Source organism: Gossypium hirsutum, chromosome A05 (assembly GCF_007990345.1).
Source record: "Gossypium hirsutum isolate 1008001.06 chromosome A05, Gossypium_hirsutum_v2.1, whole genome shotgun sequence".
In the NCBI taxonomy this organism is placed as follows: domain Eukaryota; kingdom Viridiplantae; phylum Streptophyta; class Magnoliopsida; order Malvales; family Malvaceae; genus Gossypium; species Gossypium hirsutum.
In genome coordinates, this window is record NC_053428.1 from 7,657,661 (window position 1) to 7,680,002 (window position 22,342).

At 34.4% G+C, this 22,342-nt stretch overlaps 2 protein-coding genes, 1 long non-coding RNA gene and 1 pseudogene across 8 annotated transcripts; all 4 read right to left on the reverse strand.

The window, feature by feature from the left end:
- Positions 1 to 2,464: 2,464 nt before the first annotated feature.
- Positions 2,465 to 4,581, reverse strand: LOC107959217 (probable aspartyl protease At4g16563). The gene has a single exon (XM_016895218.2). The coding sequence runs from the start codon at positions 4,118 to 4,120 to the stop codon at positions 2,702 to 2,704; it is 1,419 nt and encodes a 472-aa protein (XP_016750707.2). The 5' UTR covers positions 4,121 to 4,581; the 3' UTR covers positions 2,465 to 2,701.
- A 144-nt stretch (positions 4,582 to 4,725) lies between these two features.
- LOC107960841 (nuclear speckle splicing regulatory protein 1-like) lies at positions 4,726 to 8,001 on the reverse strand (annotated as a pseudogene).
- Positions 8,002 to 12,281: 4,280 nt separating this feature from the next.
- LOC107961377 (uncharacterized) lies at positions 12,282 to 13,286 on the reverse strand. 2 transcript variants are annotated; one of them, XR_001701276.2, is made up of 2 exons: positions 12,956 to 13,286; positions 12,282 to 12,829 (listed from the first exon to the last, which is right to left on the reverse strand). It is a non-coding gene; the product is annotated as an uncharacterized lncRNA (long non-coding RNA). The 2 variants fall into 2 exon arrangements; XR_005927006.1 differs by having other exon boundaries at positions 12,282 to 12,839; positions 12,956 to 13,274.
- Positions 13,287 to 15,792: 2,506 nt separating this feature from the next.
- LOC107959216 (uncharacterized) lies at positions 15,793 to 17,913 on the reverse strand. Of its 5 annotated transcripts, none has more exons than XM_016895212.2 (4): positions 17,728 to 17,913; positions 17,408 to 17,637; positions 17,018 to 17,196; positions 15,793 to 16,170 (listed from the first exon to the last, which is right to left on the reverse strand). In XM_016895212.2, exons 3-4 carry the CDS (start codon positions 17,177 to 17,179, stop codon positions 16,006 to 16,008), a joined length of 327 nt encoding a protein of 108 aa, XP_016750701.2. In that variant the 5' UTR covers positions 17,180 to 17,196; positions 17,408 to 17,637; positions 17,728 to 17,913; the 3' UTR covers positions 15,793 to 16,005. The 5 variants fall into 5 exon arrangements, with proteins under 5 accessions (XP_016750701.2, XP_040969064.1, XP_040969065.1 ...); XM_041113130.1 differs by having other exon boundaries at positions 17,601 to 17,637; positions 17,728 to 17,900; XM_041113131.1 differs by lacking the exon at positions 17,408 to 17,637 and having other exon boundaries at positions 17,728 to 17,901.
- Positions 17,914 to 22,342: the final 4,429 nt, after the last annotated feature.

A 22,342-nucleotide genomic window follows, 5' to 3' on the forward strand; every position in this document is an offset into this window, starting at 1 on the left:
GTAACAACTAGAAAATTATATTTTTTAAACAAAATCTCTGGTGTCGCCTAACACATCGACATCCCCCATTAAAAAAATTCTCTGACAACCATCAATACTGCTTGACACGACGGTGGCACAATTTTTTTTCCTTTTATTATCACTGATAGAATTTTTTTTAAAAAAATACATGGGTGAAACCAAAAAAATCTTTTTTTTAAATGATAATTGTGTAATGATTAGAGGGAAATGGGGCGGTGCCACTGATTGGTCAAGCACTGGCTTCCATAGTAGCAAATGAGTCATTTTCATATATAATTTTTAAGGTTATTTTCGTAATTAATTAATTTTAAGATTATTTTTATAAAATGTAATAATTGAGTAAAATTATCAAAAATACCGATTTTAAGAAAAATGATCGGATTGGGCCAATTTTTTTGAAAAATTACGAGATTAGGCCGAAAAAGAAAAGTGCTTCTAGCTAGAAGCGTTTTTAGAATATTGGTAGGGAAATCCCCGATCAGCTTTAGCAACCACCTCAAATGGATAAGATTTCATGATTTATCAGGCATTAGGAGACCCTCGATGATCATAATGATGTACGCCCGAACGTGTTTTTTTTTTCAATTTCACTCAATTCCACATTGAGCCCACCAACAAATTTCTTTTCAACCAATTCATATCTATCTTGGCTCCATAAATCGTGTCTGAAACCCTCCCTAAAAGTTGCTTGCATACATCACTTCAATCGGGTGCGACGACTGACCAATCACTATCGGCCCATCCACCAGTAACCCGAGTTGTAATTGCACATTTTCGAGTGTAATAGTACACTCGTCGCATAGAAGATGGAATGTGTGTCTTGGGTCTCTACCTTTCCAACAACGCGCTTACAAGTGTGGGTTCCAATTTACACCCCCTACCCATAAGGGTCACCTGCAAAAATCTCACATCTCTCAAGTATTATTCAATTAAGGACAATGGAGGAGTAGGTAGATTACGAATATACGTTTCCAAAATTCGATCTTTCGACTATGTACAAAAAAATACAAAATATTCAATTTTAGTATAATAAGAAAATATTTAAATTAAATTAAATTAAATGTAATAAAAAAATTCTTATTATTTGTAATTGATCAACCAAAATGTATTTGTTATCCAAATGAATTAGAGATTTTGTCATTATTAATTTCAATAAATACGAAATAATTTGTAATAAAAATAATTTAAAATCTTAATACAATTTTAATTAAAAAAAAAGAGAGTTGAAGGAGGAATAAAAATTGAGTGAGAAATTAAGAGGGAAATAAAAGAGATTTGAGAGAGAGAGAGAGAGGGAGAGAGAAAGAAGAAGGGAGAGAGAGAGGGAGAGAGAGAGAAGAAAAGAGAGAGAGAAAGAGAGAGGGGGAGGGAGAGAGAGGGAAAGGGAGAGAGAGATAGAGAGAGAGAGAGAGAGAGGGAGGGATGGAGGGAGAGGAAGAGGGAGAGAGGGGGGAAATGGGGGAGGGAGAGAGAGAGAAGGGGGAGATGGGGTAAGGAGGGAGGGAGAGAAGGAGGGAGGGAGGGAGGGAAGGAGGGAGAGAGAGAGAGAGAGGGAGAGAGAGAGAGGGAGATAGGGAGAAAGAGGGAGATAGGGAGGGAGAGATATGAGTTGAGATGGAATGGAAAAATGGTTTATATAAGAAAAAAAAAGTAGTCATTAGTAGGGGTTAAATGGATAGAGAGAGGGGGGAGAGAGAGAGATATGAGTTGAGATGGAATGGAAAAATGAATTGAATTAAGGGTTCATATAAGAAAAAAAGTAGTCATTAGTAGGGGTTAAGTGGAGAGACAGATGGGGGAGAGAGAGTGAGAGAGGGAGAGGAGGAAAGAGAGAGGGATAGAGAGGGAGAGAGTGAGAGGGAGAGGGAGAGAGAGAGAGGGAGAAATGGGGAGAGAGAGGAAGAGAGAGGAGAGAGGGGGAGAGGGAGAGAGAGAGGGAGAGAGAGATGAGTTGAGATGGAATGGAAAAATGGTTTATATAAGAAAAACAGTAGTCATTAGTAGGGGTTAAGTGGAGATAGAGAGAGAGGGGGAGAGAGAGAGGGAGAGGGAGAGGGAGAGAGAGAGAAAGAGAGAGAGATATGAGTTGAGATGGAATGGAATGGAAAAATGAATGGAATTAAGGGTTTATCTAAGAAAAAAGTAGTCATTAGTAGGGGTTAAGTGGAGAAGTCATTCTGAAAAACACTTTTAATTAAAAATATTTTCCTACAAATCCGCTCGAAACAGTTTTTAAGTAAAAACTTTTTTTGTTATTTTGATCTAATCCTATAATTTTAGAAAAAGAGGTGATTTTTTTTTTTGTATTTTACCCGTAATAATTAGTACGTTAGAAAAAGTAATGAATGAAAAATGATGAATCGGACCCAACACAGACTATGAGCCATCTTTTATCATTTCAACATCAAAGAGCCTTTATTTAAAAATGAACCACTTACAATAATTAGCTATCATGTATCCTACACTCTCAACATTATTATGATATGAAGATAAGTAAAAAAGGACAAAAGAACATAGTTGAAATGTAAAATATTCCCCAACTCTAATTTTCTTCCCCCATTTTCCCAAGAAACAAACAATTATTCTCTCAGTTTTACTTCCCCCCACCGCCATTCCCAAAAATTGAAAAAAAGAAAAAGAAAATACATTTAAAGATCAAACTTATAGATGATTTGTTTTACTATATACATAACTGTGGTTTTAACCCTAATCTTTGGTTCCTCAAATCATATTCCACGTAATAATTCTGCATCTGAAAACTCCCCAATACTATAGCTGGTCCGCTATGCCCCACTACAGCCTTTCCTCCACCGACACCGCCATCTGTCACCACCGTCAAGCACGCCATCCCTTCTCCAACCACCGCGAAATAATTCTCCAGCGGCAGTGCTATCTCAGCACCGCCTTTGAAATGCAACCTCAACTCGGGTAACTCCACCGGTTTCCCCATATCCTTCACATCGAAACAAGGCCTCAACCCTGTTAATACCTCAACATCACGAGCTCTACTGTAGTTCTTAACTTGCTTCACAAATTCTACAGCTAAGGGCTCGAATATCTCACGAGCCATGAACGTGAAAGCCGAACCAGAATCCACGATGGTGCCACCATTACCATTTTTTCCAGGCGAGAGAAACTTGTGGGGAACCTTAACACGGCGCCCACCTACTGTTATCTTCCTTAAACCAACGTAGTAATAAACTTGGAAAGCTTCTTTGCCACGGACAATGGGGTTTTTAATAAACGGTGTGTAGATTAAACCATTGGTTTTCCGATCCAAATCGGAGGTGCTATCAAGTATCAAAGTGCTGCTACTAGGAGAGTCATCGAAGCGGCGAGAGATGAGACAGTAAGAGAATTTGTGTAGCTTAAGTTGAGTAGGCAAAGAAGGAAGGCCACGGCCGAAGCCGGCAATGCCGGCGGGTTGTCGGGAAGAGAAAATAGAGCATCCGACTAAGAAATTGGACACAGTTCTATCACCGAGATTCAGGGTTTCCGATAATACAACCCCGGCAGTGGTTCCCGAGCCATAGAGGAGGAAGTAAGGGGGACAGGCTTGAGTGCAGTTTTGGGGGGTAAGGCTGTTTCGGCATTCATCGCATTGGGTTTTGTTGGTGTGGTGGACCCATGAACACTTGGGGTTTCGGCAGCCGACGAGTCTGGAAGATGAAGATAGTTTAGGGATGAAAGAGGGGATAGTAACGTTTTGGTCTGAGGAAGGAGAAAAGGAGCAGTTTTTGCAGACATAGCGATGGGTACAAGGGAACCAAACGAAGTCACTGCCGGTGTCCATGACGAAAGGGAGGATTTGAGGTGGAGTGCCAAAGCTGAGAGAAATGGAGTAGCCTCCATAGCTGTGGGAAAAGAGTGGGGAGGTGGTGGTGGCGTCGCTGGTGGCAGTGGCGGTGATTTGGGGGTTTTTGAGGTGATGGGCTCTGGCTAAAGAGGAAGAGGCAAGGTAGCTGAGGATCTGGTACGGATCTCGAGATGGGTCATTGGCATCGAAATGTGTGAGTGTTAGTGGTAAATGCAAAGCAAAGGCGATGGCGGGGAAAATACAGAGCAAAAGAAATACGAAGCAGAGGACACGAGAAGACATGGTTTACTTGTTTTTTCTTTTTTGGCAGCAAAAAAGAGAGATTATTGTTGAAGATTCTTTTATTGGAGGGAGAGATGAGATCAGATGAGATGAGATGAGATGAGATGAGATGAGATGAGATGGCTTTTAATAATATAAGAAAGCTTGATGGCGTTAGGTTTGGGTGTTAAATTTTGGCTCAACTATGTGCGAGTTTGATGAAATAGGAACCGTGGAAGAACAGTGCATTGAATATCATGGGTGCATGTGCTGCGGCAAGTGATAGCGAAATTGAAAGCTCAGAACAATCTTGTGAAGAATGTCACGCTGGCTTTAGCTGTCTTTTTATTCACTCTCGACCTCTGTGTATATAAATACATGTACAAATATTGTGTGCAACCCAAGCACGTGGTTATAGAACGAAATCCAGACTGGGAACTTATATTTGTCACTTCCTTAAATATAAGACGAAATATTTATACGACACTAATATGACTATAATTAAGAAGAACATGTTATGTTATCATAATATATACCATTACTTTAAATTTTAAATACCATAATTAAATCGTTAACAAACCACCTGTAAATACACAAATCACAAAATCTAGCCACTATCCCCCAAATAAGCCTCAACTTGGAGCCTTGTCATAAATTAAAATCTTCTTTTTTCCTAACTAAAATTAAGATGGCACCAACCCAATTAGTTGATATAATCACCTTAAATTACGCCAAAATTCCAACTTTGACATTTACAATCCAATTTTCGCTTTGTATAAGAAGGAATTAGATAAAATGGGAAGTTTTCTTGAACTTGTTTCTAAATATGTAATATACAAACAGCAGCAACAAGGATTGAAGTCTTGGGATTTTAGTCTCTTCCCAATGTAATTTGACTCCTTGTAAACCCATCTTTGGAGAGAGGTAACTAACCAGATCATTGCTGTTTAGCCCTCTTGCGTGGTAGAAAACGTTCTCTACCTGCAGTAACTGCATCTTCACCTCTTTTATGAGGGTCACGCTTGGGTTGATCAACTGATATTTGTTTCTCCAAAGGGATTTCTTGCACTGCTGTGTCCGGAAGTGTATCAATGGTAATATTTGGCCTAGAATCTTAGAAGCGGGACTCATGGTTTTGTGGACAACTTGTTTCATCCTGGTTCCAATCAGTCATCCTAGAAGACTCCAGAGCATTTGAGTCAGGCAACGGCTCAACACTGTTGGACACATCTATCTCCTTCTCATCTCTCTTCTCACTCTTCCTTAATTGAGTATTAATTTCTGGTTTCCTTTGCATGGCCTCATTCGCCCCAAATGCAACCATTTTTACCAAGGTTGAAGTAAAAATCACTCAAGTCCCTCTTCCTGGTAACCTTTAAAACAACAAAATGACCATCAATCAGGCAAGTTAAAACATCAGTAATCGAGGAGCTGTACCAAATCAACCACAACTAGAACCAAGAAAAATGAATATTACAAAAATCATTGATGCCAAAGAACAAACACTCTTTTAATTATTATTATTTATACACAGACACAAGGGCCAAAATGTAAATCATGTGGATCAAGCTTTGATTTCTTTCATTGAGTCAACTGTGAAAACTGCGAACTTTATTATCCTTTAAAGAATTAGCATTCTAACCGGTGGATGCACATGAACAACATTTTCACTCACGAACTTCAAGTTAAAAATTAAAAAAGAAAAAAAGAAAAAAGACATTAACCCTTTAAGCTAATGCTGACTGCATTTTTGCTTGTTCTAAATTAACAAAATAAGTTAAACGTGTCTAAAGAAAGTCTTGAAATTCACTCTTTAAACATCAATTAATGTTAGTTCAATGTTACAATAAAATATACCAGCATAAAAATATATACAATAATGGAAAAAGTTTTTCAACCTAACTAATTCGATGGCCCTAGCAAAGAAAGCAATTTGAATGAATAAAGGCTCTAATATTTTACCAGATGAATTTATGGTAATATATGATAGAAAACCAGCACTGGCATGTAAGAGGTAAAAAGGTGAAGATTAAAACAGTTAGATTGGAGTTGAACCAAGGTAAACAGTGATACTAGCAAGATGTAACAAATATATGAACGATAAAATTAAACACACACGTAGGCAAACAAAATAACATCTAAAGTGTGGTAAGTACTATAAAAGGTTTCAGATTTTGACATGCATTGAAAGAGGAACACTTGAAATGCGAGTATAGAATGAGGTAAATGCTGGCATGAGGGAATCTATTTTCTTCGTAGTCACGGATGTATGGAGAAACAATATGACAGAGAAGTAGAAGGAAAGCATCACATGGCTAGCAATGTTCAAGAACACTAGACCTGTAAAGAAACCTGAATCCACCTTTCTTGATCATAAAGGAAGAACAAAGAATCTAAACCATGAATTCCAGTAAATATTGCAATTCACACTCACTAAACATATGGACGGTAGGATACCTGTCTGATTAATGAACATTCAAGTTGCACTAACTACAAGAGAAAAACAATTTCCTAAAAATGATATTACCCTAGCAAAGTCAGAGTAACACCATTATATGATCTGGAAAAGAAAAACCAAATTAAAGCTATATCTGTTCCATAGAAAGGAATAAGCTTCAAACCTGTAACTCTCAGAACAGTCGGGCACTTGCTCAGGATGCTTATGAGAGGAAAATGAAATGTAAAACAGCATATCACTTATAAGAGGAAAATGAGATTTAAACAGTTTATCACTTATATGAGGAAAATGAGATTTAAACAGTTTATCACTTACAAGAGGAAAATGAGATTTAAAACAGTTTATCACTTCAGCAATTATTTAGCTTATCAATTGGTGTCAAAATATCATCAGGTAGAACTTTTCTAGATCATTGGAAACTACTGTGAAAATAAGATGCCAAAAAAGAAAAAAACTAGTCCTGAAGCTTCTGTTTCAAAGATATACGCCCATTAGCAAAAGCACCTAAAATAACTTATTAATGCAATACGCATGAATCGACAGATCTAGAACTACAACAGTTATGCTACACACCGCCAAATTTGTTAACAATTCAGTACCCAGATCTAGAAGTGACAAGTAACATTAGATGAAGCTGAAGGAAAGGCTCAACTTACATCAAATTTCTCCTCTCGAAGTTGAGGTAAGCGCTCCTCTTCCATCCATTTAGCCTGCTCAGCAAGTTTTTTCTTGTAGGCACTGGTCACAAACTTATCTTTTCTGCATAAAGGTGATCCTCTTTACTTTTCTCTTTCACAGGCTTCCTCTCATACACTATCTCCTGCTCCCACTTTCGTTGCTCCACTTTTTTAACTAAATTATGAAAATATTTTGGCTGCAATAGTAGTAAGCGTTCTCATCAGTGATTAATCAATCCTACATTATATTTTAAGCAATTATTTGTACAAATTTATGTCTGTTATGTTGGTATAAAGATTTACATAAAAAGTCAAGTAAATAAACGTAATAATTAAGGTTATTACAACCGAATAATCCTAGAAACTAGAGGGAAATTTCAAATTTGTTAGAAAAATTACCTTTCGCTCCTCGCGATCTTGAATGCGGGGACGAACAACCTTCTTTGTCATCTCATCTAAACTCCATCGTAATCAAACACCAAGGGGTCTTCCTCTAGCGCTTTCTTATGTTGCTCCTCAATCTTTGAAGAGAAAGTAAAAGATACAAAAGTCTGTTAAGTTATAGATATAGCTCTAATGAAATAGGGGGAAAAAGAAAGTCAGGTGAATCTCACATCCTTGAGTGATTTGTTCTTCCTAGCTTGCCGGGAAATCTCTCTCCACGTCGTCACCTGAAACCGAGAGTGCGGGGGAGCAGCGACCTTGCCGCCGGCTTTTTCTGCAGAGACGGGGCAACTTTGGATCCTAAAGCTAGCCGGGAGTTTCATTTCTTAATCTACCTATATAATATTTAAAAGGGTAAAAGAACCTGCTCCTATCAATTCTGATATTGACTAAATTAGTCCCTCTGGAAAAAAAGTTAGATCAATTTAGTCCATACCAATTTTGAAAGTAAAAAGAATTAATCACAATGTTAATATGTTTCGTCAATTGTACATAACTTTTATTGTTTAGCCCTCAAAATTTACATATTCTATTAATTTGGTTTTAATTTAATAAATTCAGTTTGTAACATTTACACAATATATAAAAATATTAAGGGGAAAGTTGTTATTATATCAATCAAAACAATTGGTGGAAAGCATTAATGCGTAATTAATTATCTATGGTTGCTTATTTTCTAATTTGAGAACATAAACTAAATTTTTGGATATCAAAATTGGGAGGGGTTGAAAAGGTGTTCTTACCTATTTAAAAGGTGAATATATATGAAAGGTCACTTTATTATAGTCATCGAATTAAATTAACCGCTTCACTATTAAATATATTAATTTAATCTTTTTGTATTGTTAAAAAATCAAATAAGGATAAATTTCAACAGAATTATCATTTATTGTTTAAACAAATATCATTTAATTTTTAATTGAAGTTTTAAATACTTAGAATTACTTTATTTTTGGATAAAAACAACTTAATTAATTCACTTCAGAGTTAATATATAATCAAATTAAATATAAGTTTAAAATATTTAATTTTTATACTTTCAAAAAATATTTAATTTTTATTTTATTAAAATATAATTTAATATTACAACAATTGAAGACAATTTTAAGCATTATTTTGGAATGAATTCTTTTTTAATATTAATCTCATAAGTATTTTTTAGGGATGAGTGTATTTTATTATAAAGCTATGGGATTTGCTGACTGTACCATAATATATTATTAATCAAAAAATAAATATATTTATATGAAGAATTATTTTGTAATTACTTTTCTTTTTTTGAAAAAAAAAAATTTGGGTTCTTACTGTTACAACTAAGAAAGTGAAATCCAATTGGTTAATTAACTTAAGCTTTTTTTAATGAATTTGTTACATTATTTTAAAAGTTAAATTCTATAATTCTGTTTTTTTATTTCGTTAAACCGATTTAATAAAATGTGTTTTTATTTGTTAGAGGACGTAATTTGGAAAAAAAAATTAAAAGTAATTATTTTTATATATAAATATATATAAGCATTAATAAATAATTACTATTTAAAGAAATTAAATTACATAAAATTGCAGTACTCCCAATAGATATACATAATTAATTAATTGAACTTTTTTTATACACATAATGAATTAAAATATTTTATATTCCTAAATTAAAAGATTTTATCAGATTACAAGGAAATTTAAAACACTAGAATTCAGAGTCTTTAACCGATAGACGTCATCTAGAAAATCTCTTATGAATATACTTAAAATCATAAAAAGATTTTATTGAATTTTCTCTTAATAATCACTATAATAATCATCAAGTTTCACAGCATTCACTTTAAAAAGTTTCAATCTAAATCGGTTTGGGTGTAAAGAGCTACAGAAGCAAAATCCTAATCCAATAGCTTTTTAAGGAAGAAATCAAATTACAGCATGTGTCTTCCTTCTGATTTAGGGTTGTCATTTATTTTATACAAATCATCAAAAGATTCATCGATTCGATCTAGAAAAAAACCAATCGTTTCGTCATACATATCATTGAAAGATTTATTGATCCCATAAAAAAAAAGTCATTTATTTCGTGCACATCATTGAAAGATTTATTGATTCCATCGAGTAATATGTCGAGAGAGTTTAGTTGTCGAAGGTTGAAAAATTCCAACCCTTACCCAAAAAGATTAACGGTTCAAGCAACCGAGATTCCGTTGACCAACATAAAAGAAATTTTAGTTTATTTGCAGCCACTTGAATCAAATTCCAAGGGAAATCGGTGTTTTTGACACATTGGGGATGAGATGAAATCTTAAATCCATGCTTCGTTTGGGTTTATTAGAAGGAATATAATCAACAAGATTGCTGCTGGTTTGGATGAATTTCATGCTGAAAATAGAAGGTTAGATTCAAATATCATTTAAATTTTCAGAATGTATTAGTTGTTTAAGTTTTCTTTTAGTTGGAAATTAAAGGATTCCAATCACTCTCTCAAGAGTAAGGAAAATAATGTGTTTTTTTTTCAGATTAAGTTTTTTAATAGGAAGATTAAGGTAGTAGTGATGTCAGATTTTCGAACTTTATATCAATATAAAAAAGTTATGGATGTTGTTTGGATTTTACCAGAAAATTTTCCTTTAAAGATTACAAAAATTGCTTTTAAGTTAATAAAAACACTAGTGGAGTAAATTTCAATGTTATCCAACCATTGTATTTTCACCGAGAAATAGTTGATATATGAGATATCTTGGAACCAGATGTCCATTGCTTTGTTTTCTTATCACATTGTGATATGTTCAATAAGTATATTGTAGTGAATAATATTTTAAAGTGAAATAGGTCGCTTATATTTATTGGGTACGCCATGGTAGGCCTTGCATTCTGGCATGGTGTTGATAAATGCATTCGCTGCTGATTTTTTTATTTATGAGTGGATGTTTTTACCTAGGACCAACAATCTGCTTTATTCTTTCTGAAGAGACGACAGTGTCTAGGTATAAAAATATTATGGCCCCACAATTCGATATATTCAGCCATGCCCCTCAACTGTAGTAAAATATTTTAGAGGCACTCTAACGTGATTTTGTTTGTACTTCAATATTTGAGGCACAATTTTCTTTTAAGTAATCATTACGTTACTTCAATTGTTTTAATGGAACCTGGTTGATGTATTGATATTTGGATGTTTTTAAGCCCATTTTGAATTCCCATACGATGTTTTCTTCCTTGTTCAAGCTATTCAGCAAAAAAATATATGATTTTCAATATTCAATAGTGGCTCTTAATAGTTAAATTGTGTATTATTTGATCTATCTAATTGTAGCAGCGTCATTGCCATTTTTCGAAACTCTTTTAACGTTTGTTAAATTAAAAATATTAATGTACAAATAATTAACATAAAAAGTAATAAAAGAATAAATGGATAATCATCATTCAAATAATTTATTATTTCTCTAATATATGAATTTATTTACTATAAATAAAATAACTAAACTAATTAAAAAATACAGTCCCAATTAATAATCTAATCATTAAATATATTAAATAACAACATATAACAATTAAAATGAATTTCCTCAGGATGAAATTAAGGTTAGTAATTGCGAGAGAAACAATAAGGATGAGGGAAAGATAAAAATTGTTCTTTAATTAAAATTTAAAAAATAACATAATTTTAATTTTTTTTAACCCTTGGATTTCAATGGTAACGAAAATAGAAATTTAAATTAAAATATATATATATATTTTTTATAAAAGAGGGATTATGGTATATAAAAATCAAACTTAAGACCTAATGTTAATACGAGTATTTAAATTGAACTTCTTTAAAAAAATAATTCCCTTAAGCGAATTAAGTTGGGTTCGGTCAATTTAACTAAACTAAAATGATAATGTTAAAGGTCTTTTAGTTTTAAGCGTCATATGCACTCTCACATATAAATTGGATTTAAGCTTCTTCTTCTTTTTGTTCCATCCAACTTCTGTACATATGTAATGTTTATTATTAACATTTTTGGTTAAGTTAATTAATTATTTTTTAGTTAAATTAATTGATAATTGGAATTTTAAAATTCTTTCTATTGATTTCTAACTGAATTAATTTCAATAATTGAATAATTAACTAAATTGATTAGATTTGATCAAATAATTTGATTTTAATTAAATTTTTATATTTTTAGATATCATTTAAGACTTCATTTCAACAATTTTTTTTCATTATACCACAAACTCATACATATATATTGCACGTAAGGATGAGAAAATCTAAATCTCTCGTGGATTTCAAACTGTCTCAGTCTGGATGGAGGAGATTTTTTTTTTGAAAAGTAGATGCAGGGCAGAGTCGAGTGGATCTTTTCTTTTGGACATTGGGTATGGAATGGTTTTTAAGGGTTATGTTTAAATATTTATTTGATTTTAAAAAGATTAAAAAATTAAAAATAACTAGTAAAAATTAGATTGAAGTGGAGTGGGGTGGGGTGAATCAAGATAAATGCATCTATAGAAATGACAATAATTTTTAAGATTATATATCCATAATAGAACAAGACAGTAAGAATATGTTGTGCAATGGTAAAAGCTTAAGTGATATTGGCTAAAGAACTGAAGCACGCTCCAGTTAAGGCAGAATATGTTGGATAAACTGTACCTGTATCTTATATTATGATCCTCAACATAAAATACAGATATGATTTTATTATAAAACCTTAAATTAAACTAAGCAAACAAATAAACAAAAATAGCCTGTTCTATGGAAAGAAAGAAAAAAAACCTAGATAAATAAAGAGGAATTGTAGACCTTTTTTTTCCTTTCAGTTGCTTGCCTTTTTGGCGTTGTGTTGGCTAAAAAGATCAAGCAAGACGGTGCTCTTGCACTTGGGGCAGTTAGGATCCACTTCCGATAGCATAACATACATGAGACATCGAGGACATCCCACCAGCACCATCGACATTCCTTCAGGACTACTGGGATATGGCATCATCGTCCTCGAGTCATCGGTCGGCTCCGAAGACACACATGAGCTTCCGCGTGACGAAGAAACTGATGTGTTTTGCGACACAATAACTGGTTGGTTAGCCGACCTAGGTGGTGATAAATTGAGCTTTAAATCCACTTTTGGAGTGTTGGTTCTTCGACTCATTATGTTTTCAATCTCCTGCAATTATAATCGTGTATTTTACCTGTTTGATACTTGTTCGCATCCAAAGAAACACTATCAGTTGAGAAATCAATGAAACAGTTGTCTGAAAATTAGAAAGAAAAAGGAAATGGAGAAAAAACGGAACAAAGCATAAATATAAATTCACCTTTTGGAAAATTGTAGATAACAAATTGAAGGGTTTAGAAACAAGGATGGATTCAGCTAAAAATATGGGATAGGGGAAGTGAAAGAAAATGAAGGTTGGGATTTGGATTCCCTGGAAACTAGTCCAATAATATAACATCAATTTTTAAATGAAGTTTGGGTTTGTCGAGCAGATTGATTTTGGGACCGCTCTTTAGTTATAGAGTTTAGACCTTGACATATGCAATGATTTTCGGGGATGATGATAGCCAGACATCAGATTTGATTTTCTTTATTTCTTATTTTCATCGTGGGTAGGAGAGTTTAAAACCTAAATATATGATGAATATGTTACAGAATAAAAAATAAAAAGTAAATTTATGTTTTTGTTGTTGAATTTTATAAAGTCATTGAATTATTTAATTTTTTTAAGTTATTAAGTTGTTAAAGTCGTTATCATATGGTCATTTTTATTTATATTGTTTGCACCAATCAAAAGTTGTTCTTCTCTTTTTACACAACTCTTTTTCTTTTTCATGAGAAAGCTTTGAATTTCACGAATATACGACTTAAAATTCAAACAATTTTTTTCTTTGATTTTTGATATTTACTATTAGAGTCATTTAGATTTAAAGTATGTTTTTTTGCTAATTGATTGGGATTGATCTACTGTACGAGTCATCAAATCGTCGCTTGAAGTCTGCTACCCTAAGTTAAAAAGAAGAAAAAAAAAACTTCACAATCCAATAACTTAAATAAAAAATTTCAAATAATTTAGTGATTTAACTGAAAACTTTGGAATAGTTAGAAACAAATTTGTAACTTAAATGGTACAATAAGAAGATTCAAATGAATAGTTTAAAATTTGTCCTAATTTATCGTATACCAATTTAAGTTAAAACTATTATTATTTATTTAAAAAATAATAAATATTATTATGAAGATATATTTTATATTAAAAAATTTCAATAAATGTAAACTGAATAGTAAAATACTAAATCTAAAGATTATTATACGAAGTAACACAGAGTCAAAAGGAGAAAAAAATATAGAATAGTTGGGTGACGAAGATTGTGAATTGGTTCCATGAATTAAATTAATAAAGAAAAAAACATTTCAAAAAATAGAAAAGGGCAGAGATGTTTGGTTGGGAGACACTAAATATTGCCTTAAATAAGGACCGGAGGAGCTGGTTTCAGTAATTTTCATTGCAATAATAATTTCCAACTTTATATTGATTTTGCAATGCCTTTATCACCATTTCCAACTTCAATTTCAGCTACTGGATTAAACAAACCTACTACTACTATAATTTCATGCTTTAATTTTACAGATGATCCTTTTTAAAATAATATTAATTTCCAAACTAAGTTTTTCTATTGAATTGATGTCCTCACTAACCAAATTTTAACTCTGATTGAAAAATATTTAAAAATTCATTTTTTTCTATTTCTTCATATTTTGATCTATTTGATTTGCATTTTAGAATATAGATTTAATACCTCAATTTTCTTTGATCGGATCTTGACTTACTCTTCATTATTTTTTTTAACGATAATATATATTTAACTTGGTATGTTTGCTGATCAAACTTCCTATGATTCCCACATTTATAAATATAATATTAATTGAAAAAGATGTGGCAATCACGAAATTCTACCATTTCTTAAAACCTTAGTCTAAAACTTTTAAGTGGAATTTAGTCATCTCCCTTGAAATTATATGGATTTAATTTATTTCATTAGGTGAATTAAAATTGTTAGGTAAAGCTCCAAAAATATTGATGTTATTCATAGTGATGCTCCAGAATTGTGTAAACCCACAAAATAATATATATATATATGCAAAAAAAAATGTACAAATATTCTTCATAATAATAAAAAGAGCAAAATATAGTTTTTTTTTACATTTTAATTTAATGTGATGAAATTTAATTGAACTCAAACTTTGGAAAACTTGATCCTCTATATATATATTTACGTACCAACGTAAAGCCCTTTAATTAATCCAAAAAAAAAAACTTACCATTACTTTATCTGAAGGATTTTTCTTTTCTCTTTATTCTTTTAATTTTCAATTGCCTGCTATAGATTCAAATTTTCCATGTTAATATTTAATTTCAATAGAGAAGAATATGGACCAATTAGAATTTTGACTAGCTTTGAACATTCAAAACTTGGAATTAATTATCATTAATGTAGGTTGATTGAATGAAAATGTGGCTTATGATTTTCTTGGCTTCTGAATGCAATTTTTCTTTTTCTTTTTTTTTTTAAAAAAAAAGAAAAAGAAGAGGGTAGATATGTAAGATGATTTGTTTGAGATAAGTTGCTATCATGAATTGATATATAGCTATCCATCCACGGGTTGATTAGTCTACCAATATAAGCAGTGTTTGAAAGCCTCCCCATTTGAATCTAACGAAGAAACAGTGTTTAAATTCCATGTGAATGTATTAAATTTTAGCTAACAAAGTCACAAGCATTACTATCATGCACTAATAGCAATCCGGTCATCATTGCTAATCTATTTCGTTTATATAATAAAATAAAACGACCAAAAGATACAATAGAGAACTCAATTAATGCACATTTTTGGTCCTCTTAATCTTCATCCAGATTGTTACATAGGTGAATGAGAGTTTATGAGAATGATTAGATTAGATGCATTATAATCATGCTTCATGCAAATGGACAAAATAAATTTGGAACACCCTAAGAAAATTGCTCATAGCATCATAAAGAATCACATCCATTCTCTGTTAAGTTCAGAGTTCTAAGTTTGGAACTACATCTTATGCAAATTCCCCTAATTTCCAACATGTTATAACACCAGATGATTAGTTAGCGTCAAAGCAGGTAAGTCAAAGAACTGTAGTCATTTAAAAATTAGGATGGACAATCTATATTGTTCAAAGCTTCAATGCTTCATTTTAAAAGAGGTGGATAGGATAAGAGGGGTTGAAAGAAGCCATATAACTTACAACTTCAAACTTGCACTTGCATGGGTAAACAAGCATTTTACAAACACCAACACACCGCAATCGCAACATATGTTTTGAGATATCATAGTCTAGTCCTCCAAGATTTGCTGCCTCTCGAGCTCAAGAACATGTTCAGTTAAATGGCTTATAGTGTCATTTGTCTTGTTATTGCCCTTGCACTGCAAAAGTTGCTGCTGAAGGCTCCGCACAAGTTCCCGAAGTCTCTGAATGTTCTTCTCTTGTGATAAGATGATCTGCAACAAGTGAAAGATTAGAAGTTAATCACAAGTAGAATAGCCAGCAAAAGATATGTATCATACCAAAAATATAACTTCATTATAACTTGCCTTTTCCCAGTAGCATATTGTAAAGGAAATAGCAATGCTCATTCATGGATAAGTGAATATGTGGGACTAGGACACCATAATTAGTTTCAAAATGAAATCAAGACTATCCAACAGATGCGACAATAGATAAAAGCAAGAATCATTTTATCAACAGAAATGGAACATGCTATGTCACATTTATGGCTTTTCCTCAATGAAAAGCTTCCCACGTCAACTATGTCGAGCTTTGAAGGTAAAACCTGTGTAAAATGCCAGGTTAATCACTAAACATAACAGGTTCTCTTGAGGAAAAGATGTAGACCTCAGCAGGAAAACAAGAAGCATCAGCAATATTTCCAACAATTTATTTACTATAACAGCTGCTAAAGCCCATTAACAAGAAGTATCGGTAAACTGTCTGGATATAATGGATCATATGATCTTGAACATAAATCCTGAATATAAAGATAAAACTCAAAGAAACAAAGTGCAATGTTGTAGAAAAGAAATTGCTAAATAGGGATGGAAAAACTTTATATTTTACAAGAACTAACCTCCTACACTAGAATAAACCAACATCAGCAAGCTGATAAGAAAATGAATACAGAAAAAAGGTTTTGGAATTAAGCATATAGTAAAAACTACACATATATTACACCAATATAAAATGTGTACATTTGAAAGCAATTAGTGTCATTATCCAACTGTTTTCTATCAACAACACATAAAGTTCAAAATTTCACTTACGAACCAGAAAAATGTAAGAACTTGTTACCTTTTCCTTCACAGCTTCTTCCCTTCTGGAAATTTGTTGCTGCTTCCGAGTAACAATAGGGGTCATGTCAAAGTCGACAATTTGATGTCTCCACTCAAACTGGGAGGTCATTATGAGTATAAGCAATAGGAAAACAAGTAACATGGGTCTTGAAATCGCCATGTAACTCCCTATAAAACCTGTAATAATTAAAGGAGAAGAAAAACTCACAATCAGATTTCGTTAAAACCATATCATAAACACCCCTTCAATTAAGTGACAGTGGGAATACCGAAAATTCAACGATCTATACTTTGTTCAATCTAAGCACTTGATAAATCATGAGATGGATATTCATATAGAATACGCAGTAATTTCATAATAAACTAAACCCTAACACCTAAAAATTACCCGAAAAGCAACTCTTAACGGTCAATTTCAGCTCAAAACCTCAACTTTCTGCTTGGTTGCTGAGAAATTTAAGGACAGGACAACTCAAGCAAAAGAAGAAATTCCACTTCTACTTTTTCTATCATCCATATTAGCTAAGGGAAGTGAAAATTAATCATTTATAAGAAACTCCAAGTAGCATAAAAAAGGAAACCTTCTCAGTAAACCGCATTTCGCTTTTCCTGAATTTCCTTAACAACAAAAAGAGAAACCTAATTTTAGTATCGTCGATGAAAATACGCGACTAATTGAAAAAGAAAAAAGAAGTGAGAACAACTTACAAATTAAAGAGGATAAGAAAACCCTAAATCCATGATGGATCAGCACATACCCGTGTTGGGAAGAAACCGAACAACCGAAACAAAGCGAAAGCACAACCGGTGTTCTTTCTCTCCTTATAACTCCTGTAAAAATTATGGCAAGCACAATAGCACAAGATATGTTCTCTAGCAACCTTAATCAACCACAAATCAACTAATGCAACCACAACAAAATAAATAGAGACACCAATATTTTTACGTGAAAAACCCCTCTAAATTAAGGGTAAAAACCACGGGACTTTAGAGTCCGATAAAGAGCTCCACTATCATCAAATGTTCAACTACAAGATCACAATATCAAGCCTACAACAAGCATTCAACTCCGACAAGGCTAACAACATGTAATCTTTAGCAAAAGAGAGAAAAATGAGAGAACATCACCAAAAACGTAGCTGCTGAAAAATGGGTATTTCCGACGCTACAAGACTCGGATGAAAAATCCGACCGTACAAAGTCAAGAACACCTTATCACCTAGCTGCTGTCCAAAAATCAGCTCAATCGAACCACGGATGGACCTTCGATCGAAGAGTTGATCACTGCTGCACCAAGCTTGAAAATCTGATTTTTTCTATTCTCTTTCTCTCTATTTTTTCTTTAGCTCTCTGCAGAAAAATTTCTGCCCACTCCCGTTAATAAGCCAAAAAATTGGCTTTTGACAAAACCAAAAGAAAAAGGAAGGCAAAACATTTGTGCCAGAAAATATGGGTTTCCCACATAGTGGGACCCATACCCAACAAATCTCCCCCTCCAACTATGTGGGGAATGCCTCCATGCCGGAGGTCAAACAACATGCTTCAAACTTTCCTCTTGGTAAGGCCTTCGTCAACATATCAGCACCATTATCATTAGTGTGTATCTTCTCAAGCTCTAACAGCTTAGCTTCAAGAACATCTCGTATCCAATGGTACCTCACATCAATATGCTTAGATCTAGCATGAAAAGTTGAGTTCTTACCAAGATGAATAGCACTCTGGCTATCACAGTACAGGACATACTTCTCCTGAGTAAAACCAAGCTCATGCACAAACTTCTTCATCCAAAGCATCTCCTTACACGCTTCGGTTGCTGCAATGAACTCTGATTCGGTGGTGGACAATGCAACACACTTTTGCAGTCTCGATTGCCATGCCACAGCTCCCCCTGCATAAGTGATTAAGTAACCTGAAGTAGATCTCCTCGAGTCAATGTCTCCGGCCATGTCTGAATCTGTACACCCAACAAGAACAGGTTTCTCATTGCCGAAACAAAGTTTCATGTTGGAAGTGCCACGAAGATATCTCATAATCCACTTCACTGCATTCCAATGCTCTCTGCCTGGATTAGAAAGAAACCGACTAACTGTACCAACGGCATAAGCCAAGTCTGGTCTCGTGCAAACCATTGCGTACATCAAACTACCCACGGCTGAAGAGTAAGGAATTTTCTGCATCTCTTCCTTCTCCTTTTCTGTGGAAGGACTATGCTTAACACTCAATCTAAAGTGCATAGCAAATGGAGTATTCACCGTTTTAGCTTTGTCCATACTAAACCTTTGAAGTACTTTCTCAATGTACCTCTCTTGTGATAACCATAATTTCTTGGCCTTTCTATCACGTGTCAGTCTTATGCCAAGAATTTGCTTTGCTGGCCCCAAATCCTTCATTGCAAAGGATTTACTCAACTCTTGTTTCAACTTCTCAATTCTAGAAGCATTCTGACCAACAATAAGCATATCATCAACATAGAGCAGAAGAATAATAAAATCATCACCAGAGAATCTCTTAACAAACACACAATGATCAGAAGTAGTCTTCTTGTAGCCTTGCTCCCCCATAACAGACTCAAACTTCTTGTACCATTGCCTTGGAGCTTGCTTCAAACCATACAAGCTCTTCTTCAATCTGCACACATAGTCCTCTTTCCCTTGTGCAACAAAACCCTCTGGCTGCTCCATGTAAAGCTCTTCTTCCAAGTCACCATGAAGAAAAGCAGTTTTCACATCCATTTGTTCAACCTCTAGGTCATAACAAGCTACCAAACTCAGTATAGTTCTGATAGAGGACATCTTCACAACCGGAGAAAATATTTCTTCAAAATCAACCCCCTTTTTCTGAGTATAACCCTTGACGACCAATCTAGCTTTGTATCGTGGAGATGAAGACTTCTCTTCTTGCTTCAACCTGTAAACCCACCGATTCTTCAAAGCTCTTTTGCCCTTAGGCAGTTTCACCAATTCAAAAGTATGGTTCTCATGCAATGATTGAAGTTCGCCTTTCATCGCTTCAACCCACTGATCTTTGCATTCACTCTCCATAGCCTCTTCATAACATTCAGGTTCTCCCCCGTCAGTCAAAAGAACATATCATCAGGAGAATACCTGACAGAAGATCGTCGATCTCTAGAAGACCTTCGAAGTGGAACTGCTGGTGGAGCTATAGGTGCTTGTTGTTGATCATTCACAACATCATCCATGGGAGTATCAAAGTCACCTATAGTCTGATGGTCACCACTAACATCACCATGCACATCATCCTGGATAGGATCTGGTGAAGAGTCTAGGGGAAACGGATTCACATCGATCAAGTCACCACTACCTTGTGAATCCACTTTCTCCGTCTTATCAATGTCATCAATGGTCTGATCCTCAATGAAGACAACATCTCTGCTTCTCACGAGTTTCTTCTGAACTGGATCATAGAGTCTATAACCAAACTCACCATCTAGACCATAACCAATAAAAATGCATTGTCGAGCCTTGGCATCCAACTTGGATCTTTCATCCTTTGGAACATGAACAAATACTTTACAACCAAACACACGTAGGTGATCATATGACACGTCTTTACCAAACCAAACTCTATCTGGCACATCACCTTTCAAAGGAACACTAGGAGACAGATTTATCACATGTGTCACTGTATTCAAAGTTCAGCCCAAAACGATCTTGGTAACTTTGCATCTGACAACAAACATCTGACTCTCTCAATCAATGTTCGGTTCATTCTTTCAGCTAACCCATTTAACTGTGGAGTGTTTGGTGGTGTTCTCTGATGTCTGATTCCCTGTCGCAGACAATACTCATGAAACGACCCTGTGTACTCGCCACCATTATCAGTACGAATGCACTTCAACTTCTTCCCAGTTTCCCTTTCAACTGATGCTTGAAACTGTTTAAACACCTCAAAGACTTGATTTTAGACTTTAAAGTGTAAACCCATAGCTTTCTTGAACAATCATCAATGAAAGTCACAAAGTAAAGTGCACCACCATGTGATCTTACTTTTATCGGACCACAAACATCTGAATGGACCAACTCTAGCAACTCTGATTTCCTATGAGGAGGATGGCTTCTAAATGAAACTCTTTTCTGCTTTCCTGCTAGACAATGAGCACAATTCTTCAGTGTAGCATTCTTTAAACCCGAAAGTTGATTCTTCTTCGCTAAACAGCTAAGCCCCTTCTCACTCATGTGACTGAGTCGTTTATGCCACAACTCAGTTGAGTTGTCATTCAGTGTCACATTCACCGTCTCTCGAGAAGTCAAAGCTTGCATCAAGTACAAATTTGAGCTCTTCTTTCCTCGAGCCACAACCAAGGAGCCTTTAGTCAGCTTCCACTGCCCTTCACTGAAAGTGTTACAGAATCCCTCATCATCAAGTTTTCCTGCAGAAATCAAATTCAAACGGACATCCGGTGCATGTCTGACATCCTTGAGAGTTAACTTTGTTCCATTGTTACTTACCAAGCTAACATCTCCCATACCAATAACCGAAACCAAACCATCATTACCCATCTTCAATACCCCAAAATCACCAGGAGTATAAGATGTGAAGAATTCCTTCCTCGACGTGACATGAAGTGATGCACCAGTATCAATCACCCAACTAGTCTCATCGCATGCTAGGTTGACCAAATTCTGATCACAAATAACTAACAAATCTTCACGAGTAACAGTAGCAACACGCTCGGATTTTCATCGTCATTCCGGTCGTGTTTATGACCACCACCTTTGTTCTCTTTCTTCCACTTGAAGCAATATTTCTTGATATGACCTTTCTTACCACAATGATGACACTCAAGATTCTTGTATCTCGATCTTGACTTGCTTCGGCTTTTATCTCTACCCTTTCCATCTTTGTCTCTGTTTCTCCCCCTGTTCTCGATAACCAACACCTCGGACTGTGATGTAGAACCCTGAGATCTTCTTCTAACCTCTTCATTCAACACACCACTCTTAGCCAAATCCAAAGTAATAATACCCTGTGGGGCAGAATTAATGAGTGAGACTCGAAAGGTCTCCCAAGAGTCTGGTAGAGTAGCAAGCAACCAAAGTCCTAAAATCTCGTCATCAAATTTGACACCCATACCAAGCAACTGATTCATCATACTCTGAAATTCACTAACATGGTCAGCTATAGACATTCCTTCTTTATATTTCAGCGCCATCATTTTCTTCAGCAAAAATAACTTGTTATTGCCCGACCTCGAAGCATACAAGCTTTCAACCTTCTCCCACAATGTTCGAGCATGTGTCTCCTGATCAATGTGATTGTAACATTTCTTCAACAATTGCCGAATAAGCCACACACTTGTTGA